Below are 26,142 nucleotides of genomic sequence, written 5' to 3'. Positions count from 1 at the left end.
TTTACCGGTAAATTCTGCCATTGTGAAGCCTCTAAATTTTTTCCTTTTGTTAGATGAGATTTGTCTTCCTTCCTTCCTTATTAGTCCCAAATGCCAAGATGCTATTTGTGCTTATTTCCTGCCCTTGCAGCATGTCTGGTTCAGAAGTGTGAAGTCTCAAAATCATGGACTGCAGTGCTTATCATATCTGTGTCTGTGGTAGAGCTACAGTGTGCATGGGGAAGCCCCCCCACATCTGCCTCTGTGCTCACCCTGGAACGGCTGGTTGTGGGCTAGGCTCGCTAGTGACCCAAAGAACCTGATGCATTCTGCTCACACTACCTGTTGTGTCTTGTGAGATGTTTTAACCCGTGCTACCTGGGGTGTATATATAGGGTGAGGAGTTAAGATGGTCTTTTGAGCATAACCGTAGTCATCATCTTCAGGTATGTAATGCAAAATGTTAAGCAAGTTGATTACAGACTTGTCTTTGAGTGTCTGTATTTTTGGGAGTGCCCTTTTCCATGTTTCCTGTCATTAGCATCAGCAAAGATCATTAAAAACAATCTTCTACTGTTTAAAATTTTTGTTTGTTTGTTTCCTTGTCCCCAGAAGCATGTTTCCTTGGTGTGATGTACTGTACTTCAGTACATGAAATCCAGTCCATGAAACAAAAGTGTGTTCAGCAATCTGGGCTTGTCTGCATGTACCAACCGTACCCTTTTTAACTGCATAAGTTTAGAAACCAGAAGTTAATGAAGAGCTTGTCTTGACTAGACACTGATTTTTCTCACTATGCAAAGTTTGCCAAAGCTGGCTTATATCGCCGCCTTAGCTGATGAAGTTGTTATTGGTACAACAAAGATTTAAATGGGAAAGAATAAATGCACAAAGAAAATGTATGAATAGATTTTAAATACTTCAGTGCTGTGCCCATAAATTTCTAACAAGTTAAGTGCTGTAACACCAAGAAATGTATGAACAGTGACTTCTGTTCAATGGGCTGATAACCTTGAAGTCTAGCAGAAGCAAAAGTCAATATCTTTTGGTTTTGCCCAGTTCAACAAACACCCATAAATACTTTTAGCTCACAATTCTTTCCATACCTTCTCTCAGTTAAGGAACACAGAGTAGGAGTGTTTGAAGTAGGTCCCGAGTTCCTGCAGCAGCCCACAATCTCTTACTATTCCTTGATAATAGTCCTCTGCATGATTTGGCTTTCACCTTGCACTGGCTAGATGGAGGTACCTCGGGAGCTGTCATGTTGACTGTGCTCTTGACTCAAAATTATGATGGTTTGTGGGATGTTCTGTGGCATACCATTAAATGCCTTGAAGATAAAGACTTGAGATGTTTTTGAACTTAAAAATGTATTATTTGAGGAATTCTGAAAAGGTGAGGCTTGATACTCTCATAGAGCGTGTCAGGGTGGGAGCTAGTTTCTGCCTTTTGCTCCTCTTGTCATTTTTTTCAGAGTTTAGGATTTCAGAGCCAAATAGATTATGCTTCTGTAGTCAGTCAAAAGATAATATAATGTGTATTGCTGAGGGCAAAATATGATTACGATTTTGGAACTTAATTTCCTTGTAGCTTCAGATCACAGAATGTCTGCCAGTTTTCAAATATTTCAGCGTATTGTCGGTCGTGTAAGCTTCCTAAAAATGTTTATAGGAAGAATGTTTGTAATATACTGTAAGAGACAGGCTGTATGGGTACTATCTTTCTCCAAATTTAAGCTTCTGAAAAGTTTTCAAGAAAATGTTTTAGTAATATACGCAGTAGAAATGGCATCCCTGCTTGCTAGAAGAGGGAATATATTACACGTGTTAGGGGCATATCCAGTAACAGACTTTCATCCAAGGGAATCTAAAGTAGACTCTGAAATAATCGATTTTGCTCTGGGAAATTTGTTACATCTGAGTTTGGGGGAGAAGTACCACATCATTAGTTTGCTTTACTGTTGCTTTTGCTGCAGAGTTTCCTGTGTTATTCCGTGCAGATACTTCACTTTGACAGCCCAGATAAACAAAAGCCAGACGCTCATACCCGGAAAAAAATCCCTGAACTCCAGTCTAGGGCAAAGATAAAGAATTCAGGCTTTTTCAGTTCTGTGAATAGACACTGACCACTGGGAAAGATTATGTGTGACTAAGGCTGTGGTGATTTCTGTTCTGACATAATTGCTGAACAGTAACATGAACATACTTATTTTTCTCTGAATGGAGGCATAGTTGTTTAGGAAGTGAATAATATTTTTAAAAAATAAATTGTAAAAATGCTAGGTTTGTTTAAATCCTGTAATATACATATTCATGCTTTCGGAAGATTAAATGTAGGCTGGGATTTTTCCAGGAGGCCTGGAGAAGTTGGCTGTCTAAAATCCCTTCGAGTCAGTGAAAGCCAGCTACTTCCTTCCCTATGTTTTTCCAGAAATCTGGGCTTAAATGACCTTTAGCTTGAGTTGGAGTAATACTTAAATAAAGTGGAAGGTATATATTAAAGCTGGCTTACAAAATACTTTTTGTTGAAAATGTATCATTTTCTTTTGCCCAACATCATGAGTCTGTGAGTAGATTCTTTCTGAGCTGATTCAACTATGCGTAAGGACTAGAATTCCTGTTTGCTCATGGCGTAAAACAAGCAATCATTTCATCTTGAGACAAGAAGATGGTGCAAACCGGACAGTGTGATTTGAAGCCACAGAGATGCTTTCTGCCATGTGAACCCCCACAGAAAATCGTCATCTTCAACTTTATTAAAATTGTGGAAGCTCTAAGATTACTGCAAAAACCAAGCATTTGGAGTTGAGAGTAAATGTTTTTATGCTTTGTACTCCACTAATGTGTTTAGATTAGATTCTCCCTTAAGTGACTGTTAAACATACTCCATGATTTGACATTTCTATGGTATTTAATGGTTTAATTGTAAAAGTTTTATGCTAATTTACTTCTGCTTTCTAGTATTTAAGCTTGACAGCTTTTTCAGAAAGCTGAGTATGCTTTGACCCTTGCATTTCCACACAGGGCATGCTGACTGGATTTTGTTTTAATATGGAATGTGAAGTTTTTGGAAATGGCTATAAGCTGGCTATAAATTGGAGTCTGATGGTAAAGATGAGTATTTTAAAGCTAACAAAGTGAATGCTAAAATGCCATGACATTTTACTATTTTTACATTTAAAAAAACCCCAAACCTGCTGTAATCTCTGGCTACTAAGCCTTTAATTGTTTAAGTGAAAAGATGTGCGATAAAATGTTGTCAGTCCTGCGTAATCATTGAACTAAGATAATGTTACCATTTTTTAACATACCAGAGTGGGTTTTTTCCACTGCTAGCAGGTGATATATTTAGAAATTTCATATTGGACCGATTGATAACCTTCCGCCACTACCTGTTTGTTACATGCATTTCATTTTAATTGTCTTACTAAAAATCAATGGTAATTTAGCATAAGGGAAAAAGATGGAAGGAACTGACTGAACTAGACAGACTTATGCAACAAAAACAAATGTCCTAACTGCATACCAGCCGAATACAGATAGAAAACAAAGTTAAGGAAAATGCTGAATCATTGAGGGAGGTAGATTCTTTTTCTGGTTTAGATGTATACATTCTGGAGGAAATCCTGTAACGTGGAGGAAGCTCTGATTAGTGGCCAAAGTAGAGGTAGTCAAAGGTCAACTTGTTAGGGCTCTCGTTGAGACTTCAGGACACTTGGGTTTAATTCTGTAGTTTGTCCTTCTCTGACCCTAGCTGTGTCAATGAGATATATCCTCATTACAGATTCAGCTTGAATCTCTTCCCATATCAACTGAAAAATGCCTCAGCCTCTTGATGTAAACCATAAACCAGGATTAACTCTGTTGGTTCAGATTTGCTTGAAATTCTTTAATTTTGTCCCAGCAGGTTTTATGCCAGGGCACAGGTGTTGGTGGCTTTCTTGCCACTGTATCTTGTGCTCTTACTAGATGGATAAAATCTTGATTCTGCGTTAATGCCTGATTTGGATGAGGTTTGCACAGTGAGGTGGTCTGGTTGGTCTCAGAAACATTTACAAGTTGTGGAAATAAAACAGTAACACAGTTTATGGGCAGTAAGCTCAGGTATTTTTGCATGAAATCTGGCAGTGTTTGGGGACTACATAATTTGTCAGCTGCTAGCAATAAATCTCGGCCATCCTGTTGCTCTCTTGCATGACTCCTCTCGCTTAAGCTGGGTTCTTCTAAGGTAACACTTCCTTTGAGAGTAAATTTGGGGGAAGGGAGAACAAGACCTTCACTAAAGACTTGGAGTTCACTATTTACTTTCTGGGCACTCCGTAACTCTCTATTTACATTAATTCCAATTCATGAAGTTCCTGGTATGGTGGGTGAATGTGGGCAGAGGCCTATACCAGTAGCGGGCAGCAAGGCAGGCGTGTGTCGGTGACCCTGTGGCAGTGAGGCTGTGCTAGGAGGGTCAGCAGGTCCTAGACGGGGCCGAGAGGAAGCCACGGACTGTGTACCACAGCGATGCAAGACAGCAGTGCCTGGGTGGGTAAACCGCAGGCACAACATGCGAGATACAACACAGCTGCCACGTGATCTAGTTCTGGTTTATTCGTTTAGTGCTGACAGACCACTGGTACTTTAGAATGAAGCTGAAACACCAACATACCCTAGTACTGTTGAAGAATACACAACAAGAAAAGGTTGGTGTCTCTGTCACTGCTGGTCATGTTTATCAGCAGACAACACTGTGTTAGAAAGGGAGTAAGGAGAGAAAAGAGATTTCAAATTTACTTGCTTGCCTAAAGGTCAGATTGAGGAGAAGGAAACACTAAAATATATCCATGTATAGAAAAAAAGATACTTGAATTTTCTAGTCTCATGCTGTTTCGATGGAAAAGGGTCTTGTAACAAACATAAATGATTTAATCATCTGCATGTGCAGTCACTTAATCACTTTGAAATGGATATCAGTTCTAGCAATTGTTTTAGTTTTGGCACTAGTTCTCAATCAAAGCCTAGCTCTGTGTAATTGCCAGCATTTGAAACTGTGATGTTACACAGCAAAAGCAGAGAAAATCAAAATAATTTTCATCAATGAAGACTAAGGACATGCACTACTATGAACAGATTGTTCCAGAGTTTAACATTGAGTATAAACTGTAAGGGGTTTATTGTCAAAATATATTTTGCAGTATATGTTGAAGTACATAATATGTCCTATAAAATATAGGAGGAGCTTTAATGATTGTGATGTTTATTTCCCCTTTTCATTAGGAGAGGAAAGCTTATAACCACAGATGTAAATTTCTGAAGCATTTTTCTTTACTTTCCTGCTTCCCTCCTGTAAGTTCCAACTGTATTCTATTTCCATTCTTTCTTATTCATGTCTTTAAAATATTAATCTAGCGGTTGTGCTTGTGGATCCCACCTGGAGAACTTCTAGCGTAGAAGTTTGCTGTAAAGCAATATGCTGTGCTGTCTGTCCGACTGAGTGCTCCCTGGCTGTGTCTTGCATTGTGCTGCTCCTGACCTCTTGCTCAAAAAGTCCCCGGGCCATTTCAGGTTGGTTTAGACCTTCGTGCTCTCATGCCCAATCCTTAAGCTGGCAATTTATTTCTCTTCCTGACCAGTCAGCACAGAGCTCTGTTGTGCAGTTGGTCAAAAACACTACAAAGCAGAGTACTGGAAGTGTAAATACATGGAAGATTACCAGCATTTTAGCTTTTTCCCTCCCACTTTTAAGTTAGTATTAAGGATGGTCTGTCTGTAGAAGAATGACTTCTTTCAAAAGACATCTGCTTGTAATATATTTTTATGTAAGTATATACATATTTAGAAATATTTGTAATTAAAACCTCTGAGGAGAAAAAGATGAAAAAAGCAGCAGTAGAGTGCTTGCTAAGTGATTTCTTCAAGATTCTATTTCTTTGTATATCACACCAGAATTCAGCTATCGGTAGTTGAAAGGATATACTCAAAGGAGCCTCCTGATGTACATTACTTTAATCGCCTTCCTCTTAATACTTTGCATTATGAAGACACGTGCTATCTCATAACCCTGCCTTGAGGGCGATGATGTTTCCCTGTATTGTGTAAGTAAAAAGAACTCCATAGAGAGCTGACAGGGCCAAAAGAAAACACATTTTGTGTCTATGGCTGTTCTGATGAAAATCTCACTAATTCAAAGGACGTTACAGAAAAAAAACCCCTTAATCTTTAAAAAAATCTGTTGCAGCCTAATGAGGTTCCCAGTTGAATGTATGGTGGCCCGTATTTAAAGAAATCCCATTACAGGCAAACAAATGCTCAGAAACCTTTTTCATTTTTTTGTCTTTTTTTCAAGTCTTCACCTACATGGACATGAAGGCAGTTGGACATAATTGTTAACATGGTACCCATATACGTGGTTTGTGATGCTAGCAAGTCTATTCTTGTAGGTTATGTGCAAGTTTGTCTTCTGTTATCTCAGATTCTTTTATTCGGGACTGTTGTGCTGCAAAATATATTGCCTGGCATTCATTGTAAAGTGGCAAATGTTTACTTATTTATTTATTTTTAATCCTGACAATTAGAACACAGAGTAGAATAATTGTTTGTAGCATTTGAGTAACATTTGAGTCCTTTTTTCCTTCCTTCCCCCCTCCCTTTGCACTTGATGAAAATTCCATGTACTGCATTGAATAGATGTAAGGTCAGGAAGCGTCGATTAAGTACTAATGGAACTGACTTCCTATGCTATTAATGAAAACATGACTCATGTTCTAAGGATTTGCAGTTGAATTCCTGTAACTTTTGGTATTTCTGTTCTAATTGTTTTCGGTAATTATGTTTTCCTAGAACACAAAATGATCGCAAAAGAATTAGTATATTAAAAGTAGTAACAGCATATTTGTTTAAACTCATCCTAGTACGGATGAATTGTATATTCATAGCACACAAGATTTCTGACACAGACACTAGATGCACTTCTAATTTTCTTGTGATCTTTGCTGTCCAGAAATATCTTTATTGAGGAAAGAAGGCAAATATTCAGATAGTAAACATATCTCAGGGTGTTTTTGTAGCAAACCACTACTGACACCCAGAATTCACGTATTTGTGTGAGTTGCTTTCTCTGTTCTGAGCAGTTGGAAATAGCAGTATGGTTACAGGGAGAAAATACTGAAAACATCAATATAGTATTTTTCCTATAATTACTTGGTTTTTCAGCTTTTTTTGTTGATGGTGGAACTGATAAATGCTGAGATTGTAATCATATCAAAACCTGAGCCATATTTTTCCAAAAGGAAATTCCTGAAGTCCTGGTATTTTTTCTTGAGGCTGTGTAGTGGCATGGGGATGAACTCCACGTCCCCAAAGCACTGCGGCAGTAAGAGCGAGCCACAGGATGGACTTGGGAAACTACGGGCAATTCCAAATTCCTTTATGATTTCAGGAAAGTAATTTAATGTAGTCTGTTTCCCCATTCTCCTTTTGGAATATGACAATAAGGTTTCACAATCTGCTTCAAGTTAAGTCTGTTAATGTGCGTGTGGTGATCAGACGCAGCAGTAATGGCAGCCAAGCAGGAAAGCTAAGAACATTCTTAGATTTCTTAGATTACTTCTTGAAGCACCTGCACTCAGTTGTAATGCTGCTCATGTTTTAAGCATATTTTAAAAACTGGACAGTAAAGTGTATTTTTAGATAAATATAGGTGCAAAATGGACTGGAGAGCAATAGAACTAATTTTTGTTTTTTTCTAGTTTATGATAGGGAAATTAAGAGCTTGCCCCGCTCTCACTGGTTTTTCCTTTGGTAGAACTTCTGGGAATGGTGCCTTCCCTTCTTGTCTTTGTTGGAAATCTCTGCTGGATGACAGAATGGAAATTTGAGTTTATTATTTTTATTGAATTATTTTGACATAGTTTGTCTAGTACACCAGTTCAAGAGGAATGGAAATTAGGCATTTCATTATAAATCCTTCACGTTTTGTTGTTCAGGTTATACTTTTTGTCCTGCTCAATGTCAGCCTATCTGTTGCTACCACACTTGTCAGTAGTAGCAAACTTTTCAGTGGCATGACATGTAAGCATTCAATTGCCAGTTGTTTGTTTCAAAATTTCTCTCATAGTCTTTCATTAAAGGTGAATTAGAAAAGACCTGAATGTATAATGAGTTCTATGTGATGAACAAATATGGTTTACTGTGAAATTTACCTTATAAAGATAATAAAAGTATTGAAAGTCCTTCTCTTCTTATATATTGTGAAAGAAATAATGGATGTTTTCCAGTTTGGGAGGTAGCCTTTAATGTGACTTTCTCCTTTTCGTAGTCATAATTTCTATATTTCTAAAATTACACTTATGTACTGATTTAATTAGATAATTGTGTTTAAGTACAGTGAACTCTCTAGAGTCCACCCCCAAAAAAAAGAAGTTGCTCATTTGATTCAGTAGATTTATAGTCTTTGGGGGAATACATGCATCTTTGGCAGTTTTTTCAGTTTGTTGTGCTTTCGACATAATAATGAGTTATTATAGACTTACACATTTATAGAGAAACTGCCATCCAATCTAATTTTAATGATTTTACTGCAGTTATTTTTGTGATGCTTAACTTGTGCAGGAGTAATGAGATGGATAGCTTGAAAGGGCCTGTAAAAGAGTTGAAACAACATGATTTCCTTTAGTAAGAGCAGGGCTCTGGAAGATGGCTTCAGCCAGGCAGCAGATGTCCTTTGAAACCTGTGCTGCCTCTTATTTTGCTGCTATATCTTGGGTTTGTTTGTATGCCGGGACATTTCATGTCTGGGCAAATGTACTGTATAGCTTGATCTGTAAATGTCTTCTGCATTTTGCTGATCTGAGGATATGCTGCTGGTGCATCTTGGGTCTGTGAAATCTGTAAGGAAAGGAGCACTGCACAGTGCACTGTTCGTGGGTCCTTAATATCTGGTGAGCACATCTATCTGCAGGGGCTTTGCCTTTCATTTTTCTGACATAGGTAGCAAATGAACTGGATATATCAAATGGATCAGTTCAAGGCGCACAGTCTTCATAGGATTAGTTGTTTATTTGAATTGCTCTTGTTGTTTAATAAAGATCTTAACATTAAGGTATTTCCTTGGGTTTGGATCTATTTGAACTGAAGACAAGAGAATCCAGTAGTTCTAGTCTTACTCTACCATTTTGCTGCCTTGGAGACAAAAAATAGCAGGTAGCCTAGCTGAGGAATATTGTTTTTCTGTCTGGTTACTGCACGTTAAGTACCTTGAGACCTGTGTCCTGCAAGAATCACAGAATAGTTGAGATTGGAAGGGAGCTCTGGAGGTCATCTTGTCCAACCCCCTGCTCAGGCAGGGTCACCTAGAGCTGGTTGCCCAGGACCATGTCCAGATGGCTTTTAAATATCTCCTAGGGTGGAGTTGTGGAAGAAGCAGCTTCAGAATTGTTTCCAGCTAAGCCGCTGTAGAGAGCGTTAGTGGCTGCCCTTTCACATTGCAGAGCTCCCAAGGGACGGGTAGATGTGCTTCTGCTCTGGAGGCACCATCCATCGCTGGTGGCTCCCATGACGACTGAAAACTGACATAAAAGGTCATCCAGGAGGAACACATGTAAATCCAAATGAGCAACAGTATTTTACCTTGAAGGGTAAGATTTCTGTTGAAATAGTTTGTTTAGAACAGGCACCCCAGCACTTCTGTGTGTTTTTGTAGTAGTATCTCCATTTCTTTTGAGGAAGGTTTAAGGTATACTCATCTAGGCTGGAGGTTGCTTTCAAGGCCTGACTTGCAAGTATTCCAATACTAAAAGTTTTAGAGCTGACTAGTTTCCACTGCCAGAAGAAGGAAACCTTACTGCCAAATTCCCAGAGCAGGAATGCGCCGAAATCATGCAAAGAAATTGAAGCGGCTCATCTATTCTGTTGTTCTTCAAGATGGTTTCTGGACATCTGAATGCCCTACCCAATTTTCTTCGGCATTACAGCTTCAAGAATGAACCTACAGAAGCCATAGAGAAAAATAAAGTAGCTTTTGTTATGTGTCCCCTGTTCTCCAGATGTTCCATGCCATCAGGGAAGGGGGCAGGGGTCAGGAGAGTATTGCAGTGGGTACTACTCCCACAGGGCTTGTACTACTCAAAATTATAATCGAAGCAGGAATGTGCAGTGATCAGCATGAAAACCCTAGTTGTTGGGTGAGTAACCTTTATTTTTTGTTGGAAAAGTTTCCCACTGAGATCATCTGACATTAAATTGTGGCAAGTTAGCTTGCATTTTTATTAGTTTGCTAGAAACCTGATGAACATAGACACTCAGGTTGCTAGCAGTGGGTGTTGTGCTTTCTCATGCTTGCCCCTTCCTCCCCTCTGCAGGTATTCTTCTAGGGCAACGCATTTTTTTAAATCAGAAAAGTGTTTGGTAGCAACTGTTATTTTCTGTAGTGTATGGTTGGACAGCATCTAGCATGATGGTTAACAACTTTTATTTTTTCAAGTATCTTCTGCATGTTTTTGCCTCTGAACCTTGATCTTAAGAGATTTATAGAAAGGCGAAGAGACCAGAAAAGTAGGCAGTTAAAGCTGTCTGTGTCTCTGGAGCACAGGCATGATACATGTAATTATATTTCTGAATAAAAAGCAAAAACAAAAGGTTGTTTTGCTTTTTCTTCCATTAGTTCAGAGGTTAAAAAGTTTGTTGGTTTTGGTTGTTTTTTTTTTTTTTTTTTTAAAACCTATTGAGGTGTTATGAAAGTGAACGTTCCTGGAATTACTGGGGGGTTTTTTGTGTTTGTTTGGGTTCTTTTGTTTTTTTTTTTAAACCACAGGTTTTTGATAAGGAAACTAAATCTGTGTGGCAGTTTTATAAATTCTGTTATTTTTAATTTATTTTTCACAGTAAAGGCAAATTAAGAAAGGGCTTATCTTGCAGCAATTTGAGCATTCTGTAAACACCCAACATCTCAGATGACCTTAGTTCCACTCAGCTATCACACACAACTGATTTTAAAACCGTCGTAGTGTCCCTAGGAGCAGATATGTCATATTTCACAAGGCCTTATAATTCTGTCCCATTCTTTCTTGAAAATTATAGTTCTGTGATAATTTTTTCTCCTTTCGATTTTCAAAAAGTTAGTCAGCTCTGGTTCTCTTATGGCAGTGGAGTACTGTCCTTTCATACATTGTTTCTTGGCCAGTCCCATGTCATGGAGCAGAGAACGCAGGACAGATGCTTCACGCCTGGCATACTCAGCTGTTCCTGAGAATAAAACGACTATGTGCGACTGGCAAGTACTGCTTGAGGCAGCATATGCTAGCTGTTAATGTGTGACCTTTTTGTCCTCAGTAACTCGACTAACTTTACTCATTTAGAAAGAAAAAAAATTAGATATGAAATTTAGGCAGCCGAGTTTCTGAATAGTGAGGCAGTGCTTTATAATAAATGTCTTTATCACTTCAGAACTCTAGTTCCAGATGTAAAGTGTTAATTGTACACTGACCAGTGTGCAGAGAGGTGCCTGAGTAGCATGGACTGCTGGCCAGGTTATTGGAGTACGTGGAGCTGCAAGTGATTAAATTACAGAGGCTTAAGAAGTTCCTGTCTCCTCAGCTGAGAGTTTTACTGCCACTGAGCTGACATGCAGCTCAACTGATCGTACATGCCCTACCAGACCACTAAAAAAATAAGCTAAGTAGTGCTATTTTAATTACTGCTGCTACAGAATAAACTGGGAGTCACTGACAGACTGCTTTTCTGGATGGTGCAGCTATTTATGGTTGTCTCAGCATAAGAGAATTTTGAATTTTGACTCCTTAATGAATAGTAACGGCCTTAGAAGTGAGACACGTATCTGAGTCTCTTGGTTTGTCTTTCTGTTACCCAATTGTGCCGGTGACACAATGAAACAGCATTTTTGCAGCAAGTCTGCCTTGCTAAAACATGGCTGCTTTGGGGTCGGTGCTGCAGAACGATCAAATAAATAAATCCTCAGTGAGGAGATATTTTATGCATATACAGTACCTTTAATAATTTACAATTATGTATGCTATAATTTTACTTTAAGTTCAAAATCTGTTTTCCCAAACGACCAATTGACTCCACCTTGCATCTTTTCACTACCAGTGCTTTCATGGGAGTTAAAGAACTGGATGAAATCTAGTTGTTGAGATACGTAGTACAAAGTCTTACTGCAATTGGATGTTTGCAGGGCTGTACTACTGAGTAATACTTTTTAAGTGCCTTGTAATTACACACCTAGCTTTCCATGCATTTTATAAAATAATTCAAGGGAAGAATGAAAATATTCTAAATATCATATTTGCTACAAATGTAGGATTTATTTATCTTGGACTTGATGCCTTTCCAAAGAATTTATTCTTTGAATGTGTTTACTTTTCTCTTCCTAAAGAAAAGATCTCAGAGGCATATCAGCATCATTGAGTCCTTTCATTGAGGTGATATAAACAAAAAAGCAGTAATTACATGGTAAAACATATAAGTTCTTAATATTTTAATTTTTTTAAGCTTGACTAAATATTCTTGTAAAAATCAGTATGCTTTTTGTGGGTGGTTTTGGTTTTGTTTTAATAAAGCACCCCAAAGATTTTTCAGGTAATCATGGTAATTTATTTTTGTGCTCTCTTTGTATGTTTTATTATGTTCCTGCTGGACATTCCATAGGGAGACTTTAGAGGCAGTGTTGCTCCTGTTAACAGGAGTGTTTCCCAGAACTGCTGGTCAATCGTATGGGCTTACTCTGCTGTTAGTATTTCTGTTGGTGGTCATTAATGAAGTTGTGTGAAAGAGCTCAGGTTGCTGAGCAAAAAGAAGTAAATGTCAGTGCAACAGCTGGTAATATGTAGAAAAAAGAGAGAAGTCAATAGAAAGAGAGTGGAAAAAACCCCTCTGAATTAGGTAGGCACTGGGTTGGATGGCAGTCTGAAAAAGATCATCTCGGTTTAGGATCTGGAAACAATTAAGTAATGCGTGCAGTTGCTGAAGAAACCAGCTAACAGTTGCGTAACTTAAGGACAAATGGACAAATGAACAAATGATGCAGATGATGCAGACTATGCAATGAAATTTTTGTTCTGCACCTGTGAACTTCAAACATTTGCATGTTCATTTCGGAACATCTGCTGAGGTTTTTTTGTTCTCTTTATGAAAGTAACTTTGGGATATACCTAATTTCTACTTCTGACTGTTGGAGTACAGTTTAAAGAATGGACAGGTATAATTCAGGATGGTTTTGAGTGTAAGTTTCCAGAAGACCTTAATCATCCTTTTATCAAAGTTAATATTTCATCCATAAAATCACTGACAAAAATCATTTTCCTTTCTTTGTCTAAAGCTGCGCAGAGTGAGGAGCGGCTGTGTGCATTTAAGGACCCATATCAGCAGGACCATGGAATCAGTGAGAGCCGAATCTCCCAGGAGAATGGCACAATTTTGTGCATGAAAGGCAGTACCTGTTATGGACTTTGGGAAAAAACACGAGAAGGAGACATACATCTTGTAAAACAAGGTATGTAGCATTTCTGTCTAAGTGCAGTAGTTTTGTTACCCTTCTCACTTTTTTGTGATCTAGCCAGCTGATACGAAGGTGCACCACTGCAAAGCTAGACATTTTGTTTGTGCATTGTACTAATGCACAATTTTAAACTTCCCATTTAGCAATTTTAAATATGAACATAAAGTTTGTCTGAAATAAGTGACTTCTAAAGGAGACCAAAGAGATCAATGCACAGTTGAAGGAAAAAACACTCAAATTGCTTGTTACTTTGGATGTCCAGAGGAAGGTGGCTTTCTTGACTATATCTCAGTATATATATTGATGTAATGATAAATTCAAAAATAAATGTCTCATTGCGTAAAAATGTATATTCATATTGATTGGATATTTGTTTACAAAGGAAATTGCCGCTGTAGCACAAAACTGTCACATACTGCTGTCAATTCACTGCTATTCTGCAGGGAGAGTGACGGTAGGGAAGGGGTGAAGGGTCTTGTAGTTGCTGGAGACGTGTTTGTTACCATTCTCAGGGACTCTGCTCTTGGTTACCTGGATACGAGTTAATGTAGTATAAGGCTGAATGAAAACTGGTATTTATAAACATCCTGTGCAGTGTACTCACTGTTATTGTTTTATGTTTGATCTGGTAATCTGCTGAAAGCAGCAGTCTGACTGCTCACCTCTGCCCCAACACTGCCTCTTTCCCTTCAGGCATTTGAGCATAAGCGACATTTAACTGCCATTGACCATCCTTGGGAGGGAACAGTTGCTGCGGGGAGAGAGGGCCTGCATTAACCAAGAAATAAGTTGTGATCCTGCAGAAGAATGCAGTGATGTTGACAGTGAGGAAGGACAGAATTCTTAGAAATTATGCAAGAAGCACCAAACTGTAGATGCAGTCTTGTGGCCTAGCTCTAAGGAGAGGACTAGGTCACAATTTCATCTAGACTGTGGGCCAGAGGGGGGTAATGCTGTCTGTGGTATCAGAGAAATGGGGAATGGCATACTTCTGTTAGAAGGCTCAAGAATTTGGGTTTTGTCATATTGAGGTTGACAGCTGGACGCTTCTGAGACTGGTCTTCATCGCTGCCCATATTTCTTCTCCTTGGCTGTGGTAAATTCTGAAAGAAATTCTTCAGTTTTTGGTTTAAAAGGTGGTAGTGAAGTCAGACAAGTAAATTATGACAACTGTTTTCACCCCCCTCTGTAACATTTAGTTAGGTAATGTATAGATTTCTATAGGTGTGTTTAATTGTCCATGCAACAGAATTAATTTTATGCCTCCTTTAAAAAGAATTCTTTAATTCACCTCTTTTTACAGGCTGCTGGTCTCATATAGGAGACCCACAAGAGTGTCACTTTGAGGAGTGTATAGTTACAACCACCCCTTCCTTGATTCAGAATGGAACGTATCGCTTCTGCTGCTGTAGTACGGACTTGTGTAATGTCAACTTCACAGAAAATTTTCCACCTCCTGACCCTACTGATACAACACCTTATAGTAAGTCAGACGTTTCCATCTCTGTCATTTTGTAGTTTAAAAACATTTAGAGAAAGATCCTTCTTTCACGATATTGTAAAATGCGAAACCTGTGACCTTTCTTTTTACATGCAACAGAAATGGCAAACAGAACAGAGCTTTTCCATATGAAGTTTATCACATTTATATATTTCACAGTGCTCTGCAAAGAATCAGTTAAATACTTACAAGAGAATTGTTTGTATAGGCAACTGCTGAATGCAGATTACATTTTCCAAAATGGTCTCTTATCTTGGGTGCTTTGGTATTTGGATGCCCAACTTCAGAAGCCTGTGGGGATATTGAGGAGGATTCAGACTTCTGTTAAAAACAGACCAGTAAGTTCGTTAATGTTATGGTACCTTTGAAAAGTCTGGCCTGTCTATTCAGTCATGGTTCACAGATAGCTTTGAGCCGTAGAACCGGTCTTATATCAGGCTGTTGAGATTCCCTCTGACAGTCTTACAGTGCTTTGAAATCTGACTTCCTTCTTTTGCATATCTCTGGCAGAGAATAACTTTGGCATAATGTTCAAAGAGTATTAGTTTGAGCAATGCAGTGTTCTTCCAGATTAAATTATCTGTTATTTATAATAAAAAATCAACATAGCATATGGATCCAAATTAAGGGATCAGACCCTTTAACGTCCTATTACAGAAACAAAATCATGACTAGCAGACACACTGTTAGTTGTGTTCCAAGAATTAAGAACCTGTAAAGCAGCTGAGTTAGTGGCCTAATCTAAACATATTTGGGTAGCCTTTTCTAAGAACTGTCAAAGAGAAATTTAATAGAGGCAGGTATGGAAATGGAGGTACAATTTGTTCTGTATGTCAAGAGATCTTTATCAATGAAAAGTGTTTTGTGAAATGAAGATGTCTTTAATTGGATAGTATTTACAGCTATAGAACGCAAAAAGAATAGTTTGTGTTTACGTATGATTTTATTTGAATTAACTTAAACTCTTAAGGCAGTGAAGATACTGATGCTTTCAAAAGTAGCTGTAGGATGGAGTCTGTAAGCAATTGCGGTCAAAATGAGGGTTTGGCATGCTAGGAAGAAAAAAGCAACCTTTTACTAGGAAAGTGCATATGGTATAAATGGGTCAAGAGAGTTGATAAGACATGGTGCCTTTTGGCTGATAATAGTATTTGTAGAACCAATAAACAATAACTATTTAGACTCAGTGTCTGAGCTCAGCACTGTGCAGTGCAGAACAGACTCTACTTGACTCTGGCAATAGTCATCTGATTGAGCTCCCCAAATGTGACTGGAGTTAGTGCTGTGCAGGAGATTTAGACAGGAGAGAGAAAAAGTGTAAAGATAATTCCTTGTTCCTTTCAACCCCCCCAAAATAGGAAGACAAGGTTCCTACCAAATGACTTGTGCTCGTGCATCTCCAAGGGTAGAAATTACAAGCTGAATTAATTCAGTTATTAGGTGATAAGATCTTCAAATAGTTTTTAACTGGAGTTTTTAATACTCAGAGATCTAGCTTGACCTGCAAAGTATGTGTGTGGGAATTAAATTTGTAACGCAGTCCTTAATTCACCCATCTGTAATTGAGTGCTGCAGCGTACATTTCTACTGACTCAAACTGTTTTGTGTTATTGTGTCACCTTCCATTTTCATAATACACAAATTTGGCTTTAGGCATAAGCATAAGCAAAGTAGGTTGCTGCCTAGCACAGTTGTCTGTCTGCTTTGACTAGGTTAAGAGATGGAAATTGGCCATTCCAGCAGCAAGGATGGCCTCGTTTGCCACTCCGGTGTTTTATTTGTAAAGCTCTACTACTGCTGCATCCGACACAGATGGGGCTGCTCCTGGCAGTGTAAATCCCGTACACTCAGAGCACTGTGAAGGTAGAGGATGTTCTAGGAAGCTGGATGGGTGAAAAAAGAGGGAGGCTGTGGCACACAGACCCTTGCAACATTACTGACCCGCGTTCCAGGCACCGGAGTCTCCACGGTCCCTTTCCCAGCACTCTTTACTCCTCCTAGAACCCATTTTGGTGCTGTAAGATTTAGTTTTGCCACCTCAACATTGAGGTTTTGGTTTTTTGGGTGCAATTTTTTTGTAGGACATTTAACAGTGGTGTATTGAAAAATGTAGCTAGACTAGGAATGATTCAAGAACACTAAAAGTAATTAAGACCTTAGTACATGTTAGATATAATAAATTATTGCTATCATTTAAGAGAAGAATTGCTATATTTTATGTTATGCTTAATTTTTATGTCATTGTCTTTTAGGATGTCAAAACATGTTTATCTCACAACCATATCTATGTGGAATGGAATAGTTTTTTTTTTTAAGTTCGTATTTGGTCAGGGCATAAATATAAGAAATCCATCTTATTTTGTAACGAAACTCTTATAAAAATGAAATGAAAAATAAAATTAAGGACAGACAGGTTCTTGAAGCCTTAAATTTAATCCTTATTGCTTCTTAATGTGTGATTGTTTTAAATTACCAGCTGCACACCTGAGTAACATTATTCTTCTCTTCTATCTTAAAGATAATCCAGGCAGATTTGAGTAGTTGTTGGTTGCTAGTCCCTCCAGCTAGAATTTTGCAAATGCTGTAGGATGGGGTGTAGTCTAGTGCCCACAGTCTGGAGGTATTAAAAATGCAAAGATTCAGATAGCTGTTTTCCGATGCCAGAAGAAGTAGAGGTTGGAGAATGGTGTTTATTTTCAGATCTGAAGGTTTGCCTGTGGAGTTTGGAGCTACTGAAATACCAGAAGTTCAAAAACAACCTCTCATCCTCAACCTAAGCTTGTGCTTTTGGGGAAAAATATACTTTCTTATGCTTTGCTAAAACACTCATGGATAGACTCATTACTCTTCCATCTTCTAATTTAAAAAAAAAAAAAGACAAAAATATCCATCTTAACTTCAGTCAGTATGCGTCTATACCCCTTAACCCAACCTAAAAAGGGCCAACTATGGCTTCCTGGGTAAATACTTTGAGATGTGTGCTTATTCTGTTTGCTTTATCAAATATTTGTTTTGAGATTTGTTACATATTTGCCTCTTATGTCTACAAAATACTTCCTAAATTCTGAGACTGTTTTGAAGACTAATTCATTAGTTCTGCAATCATTCATAATGACCATTTAAATAGAATTTAAGTAGCTAAAGAGGTAAATGATCTCCCTCATTGGTCATAGATACATTGCTGTAATGAAACATCCACGTTAAAATAACATCAAGATGAAAGCAACAAAGCTGTTTTTAATTATTTTCTTTCCTCAAGGCAGCATTCCTGGCTCTGCAAATAAATTAATCTTACAGCAACTGAGTATTAAGAATATATTTTTGTATGACAGGTGATGTATCTGCATGATACATGGAAAAAACGCCTGGCAGCAACAGTTGAGCATTACTGGTACATATTATTGTTGAAGTGATGTAGGGTTTTCTCTTCATAGCAACAAATGGTGACTGCAATTTTTAGATGATTTAGAAACTTATATTAAATAAGAGCATTGAGATTTGAATATAAAGAAACTGTCTCACAGAGCAAAGGAAATGGGTATTTCTTTATTCTAAAACACTGGTAGATGGGTTTATCTTTTCTGTGTATCATCCTGGCCTTTCTTTGCCAACTATGCTATGTATATAAAATACGTATATAAAAGTCTGTCTTCAAGTGCTCACAGAATTCTGTGGAAACTTTGAGGAAAGCTGCCATTTAAAAAAAAAAAAAGTCATTATTAATGTGTGTGGCTGGCTCAGGTTAATTAAGGTGGTAATAGACAGTTTTCATTTAACTGTTGCTTTTGAGAAGCAGCAGTTAGGCTCATGTTGCTGTGGGCATATGGCCCAATCTCCTACTGAAGTTGAATTAGGTTGTGTCAGGCTAATTTTGGAAAGTTGTAACCCTACTTACTCTCAGTTGTTATCCTGAACTGCTTTTTTTCTGGAGAGCAGCATCCGATATTAATTTATAATTGAAATGCATTTACTTCAGCTGGATTCTGCTTGCAGTACCTGATGAGCTAAGTTTGTAGCCAGTGTTTGAGCTGGTGTTTCATTTCTGATCTGCCCTAATCTAAGAAAACGCTCTGTAAATAAGCATTTTCCTTTACTTGCAGTATATATTTTTTCAGGTGATTTGGATGTATAGCAAAGGGGAAATTACAAACCTTTGCAAGGTGGCAGATCTGTCTTGAAAGATGGAGGCAGGACTGATCGACACGAGGATTAAATCTTGTGCCCTTGTGAAATGATAGGGAGTCAGTCAGACACATCTTCCCTTCAGTGAAGAGATAAGGCATTATATGTCATTAATGTACCTGCACTATATAATAAGGCAGGGGAGGAAATATTAAGATGGTAATTAAGGGCCTTAGTATCTCTTTTTTTAAAAAAAAACTTTACTTTGAGACAGCCAAGTATTTGGTGCAAGAGGATGATACTGTGCGTCCCAGGAAGTTATTTTAGGGCACTGTAGAAAAGGAAGATGCTGAACTGCTGAAGGAGATACAGATGAATGTGCATGGAGATTTGTAAATATGTATCTCTGTTAAAAGAGATGATATGTGGAGCAGCTAATAGAGGGGAAAAACAAAAAGTGGGTTTTTCTTGAGAATAATTCTTTAAGACACTGACATAATGATAAAATATTTTGGATTTTTGGCCAGCTATATATATATATATATATATACACAAATGTGTATTTTCTTGAACTTTCAGTTGCCTTTCTGTCTGCAAGTTAATGTATGTTTAAAAGAAAATCTTACATTACTTATTTTTTGCTGTTTATTTGGTTACAGGAAATTAATTAACTGCGGAGGGGGTTGTGACACAGGGTGCACATTGCTACAAATACTTAGCGATAACATTTTGGAAATGTGTGCTAATTAAGGCTATTTCTTGTGTTGTGGCAACTGAGGGAAAGGTGATAGTATTGTGGAGTAATGGAGAGGAGAAAAAGTAGAAGTGAAAGTTGTTGGAGGGAGCAAACAAAGTATTAAAGCAATTAGTATAGAAGGTTATAGAGAAATTCAAGTGAAAGCCTTAGTGTCTGTAGAATCAGTGGAAGATTTTGCAAGTCACTGAAGATAACTGGTAATGCTTGTTAAGTAATTTCAGTTGAGTGATTCTCATTAGAAATGGATATATCAAAAGCAGAATCTCTTAAAGATTGTTGGTTGCAGCACTTAATGCTTTAACTTCTAAGACATCATAGTCTCCTGAGATTAAGCTTGCATCTTTACTGAACTTAAAAGTAAAGCTTTGATGTGCAATTGGAGCCTGAATATGAAGTGTTAGCTGTGAAGGCAGAGCCTGCTTCAACAGAAAACTGTACATGTAAATTTTTTTCTCTAACAGAAACGTTTAATCATGAAGATGAAATTGGAGTGTTTTACTTGCACTCAGATTAAAATGGTTTGGAAATGTTTTAAAATTTCTCTTATGCACCAAACCCACAAAATGCTAAAAACTGTTAAATAAAATAAGAACAAACATGCTTATTTGGAAAAGGAGAAACATTTCAAATATTATTTTTACCAGAAAAACCCCTTGGTTTTTTATGAGTACATTCCCTATTGCTTTGTCAAACCGCTGTTTGGAGCGCACTTGATAGGAGAGCGCTGTACAAAGTAACTGCAGAGCTGAGCCAGCAGGAATTAGTACTGCGTTATGACCTGGAGGTTCGAGAACAAGGACCTTTGCAAAGTTCTTTTAAAAATGTGTTGGAATCTAAAAAAGACCTCTTTAGATGCAAAGTGTGGGATTTTATCTTTATCTTGGCATTGCAATAGTGTGTTTGTGAAGTGCTTGAGCTATAACTGTGCTTTGTTTCCGAGGGCTAAAAATATTTTACTTTAGAGTCCTTAGAGATCTCAAATCTTCAAATAGATGTGAACATAACTTTTAGCTTATTTGTTTGATATAATTGTCTGATCTGCATCTTTGTCATCTTTGAAGTGCCCTGCATATTTCTAGTACTACACAGCAAATATTTTGTTCAAGTTTAAGGTCTAGAATGAAGAAAGGAAACATCCATGTCCTGAAATATAATCAGTGAGTTTTGCCGCCTTCAGTAATAGTGAAAATGTACATTTTAAGCCAACTAGTATCTGTAACTAGGTGATTCACAGTTCTTGCATCATGTGCAGTTCTTGAGGCACTAATTTGCATCTCTGCTGGAAATTAGTTGCTTGTAGTTAGTATGTTTTATACACTTCTAAGAGTTTAAAGATCTGCAAATATCTTTGGGTAATACAAATAGAGTAAATATATTTTTCCATTTACTGGGAATGCTGAGTATTGTCTGACTTTCATATTGTTGTATAATAAATTCAATGTCATAATTAGCAGATATCTGTTGTGACAATGCACGTTGGGGGTTTATTGTGAATGCCCTATAGATGCAAGGCAAAAGTAGATAAGGCTCAAAAGAATGGGACTCTTTCAGAATGCATTAGTGGAAAATGCGACTGTAAATAAAAAAGGTAGTAGATAAGGAATTGTTTGGCTTCATCTTAAGGCAAAATGGAGAACAGACAAGGATACTATACTTCTTATGTCTTTATTTAGGTGCTGCAATATGCAATGTAATACATGTATACAATGTATGCAATATCAACATTATTCTAAACAAATCCTACAGTGCTATTTAACAACCCAGATAATTTGAGAAATAGGTAGGAACTCTCTGGAAGGCAGATTGACATATCAGTACGCTTTTTGAGGGCATTCTAGATCAACAGGCTTTCTGATGTAGTAGTAGTGTGGGCTTCTAGTAACTATTCCACCCACCCCCAGAATTTTAAGACTGGGTGCTGTAAATCTTAACGCTTTAGAGTGTGTTAAGACTACACCACCATGCATTTCTCCTTTGAAGACTTGCGAATGTGGTTTGGTATCTCTCCTCAACAAAGTATACTGACTGAATTAGCCAAGATACTGTATATTCTAGTCATTACCAGGCAAATTACCTGGGCTGCATCAAAAGAAGTGTGACCAGCAGGTCAAGGGAGGTGATCCTGCCCCTCTACTCCACTCTTGTGAGACCCCACCTGGAGTACTGCGTCCAGCTCTGGGGGCCCCAGTACAGGAGAGACATGGAGCTGTTGGAGCGAGTCCAGAGGAGGCCACGAAGCTGATGGAAGGGATGGAGCACCTCTGCTATGAGGACAGGCTGCAAGAGTTGGGGTTGTTCAGCCTGGAAAAGAGAAGGCTGCGGGGAGACCTAATTGCAGCTTACCAGTACCTGAAGGGGCCTACAGGAAAGATGGTGAGGGACTGTTTATCAGGGAGTATAGTGACAGGACAAGGGGCAATGGGTTTAAGCTGAAGGAGGGTCGATTTAGATGAGATGTTAGAAAGAAATTCTTTACTGTTAGAGTGGTGAGGTACTGGAACAGGTTGCCCAGAGAGATTGTGGAGGCCCCATCCCTGGAAGTGTTTAAGACCAAGTTGGATGGGGCTTTGGGCAATGTGGTCTAGTGGAGGGTGTCCCTGCCCATGGCAGGGGAGTTGGAACTAGATGATCTTTGAGGTCCCTTCCAACCCAAACCATTCTGTGATTCTATGAAAATTAAAACACTATTTGTATTTTGTGAATGTTCTACTTGTCTATGTCCCTGTGCTTTTCAAGCAACATTTATTTTCACATCGGCTTTGTATCTCCCTCTCCCTGTCTTGTCATGCTAAAGGCTTCTTGCAGTGAGCAGGAGTGGCAGAAATGGCTGTGCGCAGGCTTCTCCGCTGTGGCAGCTCCTGACAGAGGGCATTAGCTTCAAAATGCTACAGCTGTATCTCCCAGGGCAGGTTGGAGCTGCTGGGCTTGCCGAGAACACTGTTCCTCATAATCCCCTTTCTCCTGCAATGTTATCCTAGTAGTGTTCCTCACATTTGATTTTTAGCATGGCTCTGCTCTGGTTTTAACAATGTTGAAATGAATGGAGTTAAGATTAAAAGAAGCAAGAACTCTGCAAAGTTCAGTTATAAAACCCAAACCATTCTGTGATTCTATAAAGCACTGCTAGCTACTACTAATAAATTCCCACCCCCACCCTGTCACCAGTTTTGTCTGTCCCCAGTACAGTAATGGTGAGAAGGGTCTTTGCAGATTACTGACACGGTAAGAGGCAGACTTGGGACCAGAACTGTTAAGTGCAAAACAGAAGATCACGTATAAATATTGGGTCTGTTATTGGCTGTTCAGTACTATTAAGCTGATCTGTGCAGAATAGTGTTTAGATCATGGAAAACCTTACATATCTTTTTCTTGCTCCTTAATTAGACATTTTCAATAAGCTTCACTTGTTTCTGTCCTTTGTGCTAAGCTTACTGACAAAAATCTGATCCTATATGATGGTTTTGTCCAATACATTTTACCCCCTTGATTTTGGAACTGATACAATTTAGAAAGAAAGCTTTAGGTTCTCGGCATTTCACAGACACTTAGAGTAGCCCCCTGTTAGCCCAGCTGCTTTGCAGTCTTACCCAAGTTGCATCCATAGCTCAGCACGATGGAACTCGGCCTTCTCAGGGGAGACAGAAAGTCCAGACAGACGATTGTTGGCTCTTCGGAGTCGATCATTAATCACTGTTCCTTTTTGAGCCTTTTTCAGTTAAATATTTTTCTTTATCTGGAAAATATTGTGATCCTGAAAACCCAATACATTACTTAACATTGATTTCTGGCTCCTTTCTTTATGATACAGCATACAGTGCATCTACAGAGTACGCTATCTGGAGGTAAAACACTAATGATATTTCAATCTGACACAATCTTAGGAGCTGTAAGTAAATAAAGCAATTGGTTTTTAACAATGTGATAAGTTGTTTCTCAGAACACATGAATTACTTTTAGACAAAACATTTAAAACAGCCGGAATTATGTCAGTTAGGTGGCAGGTGGCTCCTGCAGAGGCGGGTGCGGAGCAGGCTGTGGGCAGGGAGAGCCACGTTCCCCCCAAGCCAGGGAGCAAAAGCTGCGGGGCAGCACCATGCTTGCAGGCACTGTACTCAAAGCCTGAACTCAGGACTGTCTGTGCTTATCTTTGTATATATGCACTAAGTGGACGTTCTTTATGTGATTTCATTTATTTTTATTGCTTTTACAACTGTGCTGTTGGAGCATCTACTGGGAATATAAAAAAGGTTAGGAGCTGTACTTGGTATAAGCTATAGGTTGTCTCTTTCCCTCCACTGTATCAGACAAAATCTCTGCGTATGGATGGATAGGATCAGGGTTTTAAATTCATTTTCCTTATGAAGAAAGGCTTATGTCCTTTTTATTAGTACAGTGAATGGCAAATTCACGTGAGTGCCTCAGGTGTTTGAATTGTGAACCTGTGACTAACTCTGTAGTTCTGAATGTGAAGCTTCATAACTGGGCATCTGGCTCCTAACGTGTGTCATCCTGGCTATAGGTATCTCCATTATTTCTGAAGAACTGAGCTGTTGAGCCTGTTTTGAAGTCACAGAGATCTGAGGTGATCTTTTGGCTTTCTGGCTAACAGAAACCTTGTGCTTGAAAAACAAAGAGTTCATAGAGCATCCAGGGGAACAGACACAGACAGGAAAGCATCGTGTCAGCATGCTCCTGCTCATGTTACTCCTGATCATACACCAATTGCAGGTTTTTTTTCAAAGCTGTTGTTTTCAAGACCAAGTAACTCCTATTCTTGCTGTCCAAACAGGAGATGATGACAGTATATTCACTAAAATCTTGATGAAGATTCCCATGAATGTAATTGTACTATTGAAAGGCCTTCAAGCAAACAGAGACTCAAGTTGATACCAAAAGTCAGTATACATTTGTGCTGCTTGTATAATCAAGAAAGTTGACTCTTGTTAATACGGCACATTAGGGCAGGGGGAATTCCTGAAAATATTATAAGGAGACTTATAGGAAATATGTAGAGTTCCTCAATCCATAACTACTTCTGTAAACCCATACCGAATCTTTCTTTGTGTCTTTTCATTTTAGCTTGAAGTTTTTGTGGTGCTGCTCTTCCCAGTCACATTGCAGTTTTGTTCTCTTTCCATGATAGGTTTGGGAATGTTCCTTCCTTGTGCATTGAAATAGCTGTTGTTGATGATACCATTCATTATTATTATTTTCGCTATTTTGTATTTAATAACTAGAATGAACAGTGCTGTGTTGCTATGGTCACTAATACCTAAGCATTGGAGTTGGGAGACTGAGTGTTGTGTTTATTTTTGGGTGTGACAGAGACTTTCCCTTGTTGCAGTTCTCATTAGGACTGAATTTGTGATAGGAAATCTGACTTGTAATGCCAGCTGTTACAAATCTGCAGAATATCTTATATTTTTTTAGCTTCTAAGCTTTCAATATCAGAATAGGTATGGATCTTTCTAAATAGGGAACGTCATCAGATTTATGTAGACAGTCAGTACATTTCTGTCTCAGAAGTCTGTTTTGGTTATCAGTGTTTTATTTTGGGATACTAAGATATTCTGTAACACATTTGATAGTTGAAAGAAATCAATATATTCATTAGTCTTAAAATCTAACTTATACAATTTCTACCTTATTTCAGTTATAGAGGATACTTCCATACAAAATTGATTCATGGAAGAACATTTGCTATACAGATATGTTTAAAGTGGAGAAGTTAGAAATTCAGTCTCTAAGGACAAGGAAAGATATTGAAAGAGGGAAGTGTGAAGACTTTCTATTGCCTTAGCTTTTTCTTCTTGATTTAGAGTATGAAAAGAGATTTGACATTTTCTTTTTCTAAGACATCCAATACCAAGTTGCATAGAGACTGAATAGGAGTTTGTGATCCAGTTCTTTTAAATTCCTTTGAAGGTTCCAGTGAGGTAGATTCAGTGTTTCAGCACTACACTTCTATGCATTTATTTTAAAGTTTGAGCCTACAAAATATTGTGTATAAGTTTTTGGCATTAGGCCAAACATTTCCTAAAAGTTTCTGAAGTATCTGTTGATGACCTTAGATACCTTTTGACTTTGGCCTGGATTTTTGCCCTCCGTGAGACTGGTGGCATGAAGCTCGTGTAGAAACTGCTTTCAGGCCTGTAAATATTTTCTTAGACTAGCAAAAAATTCGTTGTTCTAGACATTCATACTGACTTCAAAACTATATATACTTCAAGCAAGGGTAAGGCATCCTTGCATCCTGTATGAAACTACTTCTCTCTTTTGTAAC

The 26,142-nt window shown here is 38.2% G+C and overlaps 1 protein-coding gene across 1 annotated transcript in view; it reads left to right on the top strand.

Moving 5' to 3' along the window:
• Positions 1-26,142, top strand: part of BMPR2 (bone morphogenetic protein receptor type 2) — a 111,201-nt gene that overhangs the window by 42,080 nt on the left and 42,979 nt on the right. The window contains exons 2-3 of the mRNA XM_054829738.1: positions 13,300-13,473; positions 14,783-14,962. Coding sequence (XP_054685713.1) covers positions 13,300-13,473; positions 14,783-14,962 — 354 coding nt within the window. The remainder of the gene's footprint in view (positions 1-13,299; positions 13,474-14,782; positions 14,963-26,142) is intronic.

The sequence above is a fragment of the Grus americana genome, chromosome 6, assembly GCF_028858705.1.
Source record: "Grus americana isolate bGruAme1 chromosome 6, bGruAme1.mat, whole genome shotgun sequence".
NCBI lineage: Eukaryota > Metazoa > Chordata > Aves > Gruiformes > Gruidae > Grus > Grus americana.
Note: the sequence above shows the minus strand (reverse complement) of the source record. Positions and strands in the feature narration are given on the sequence as shown.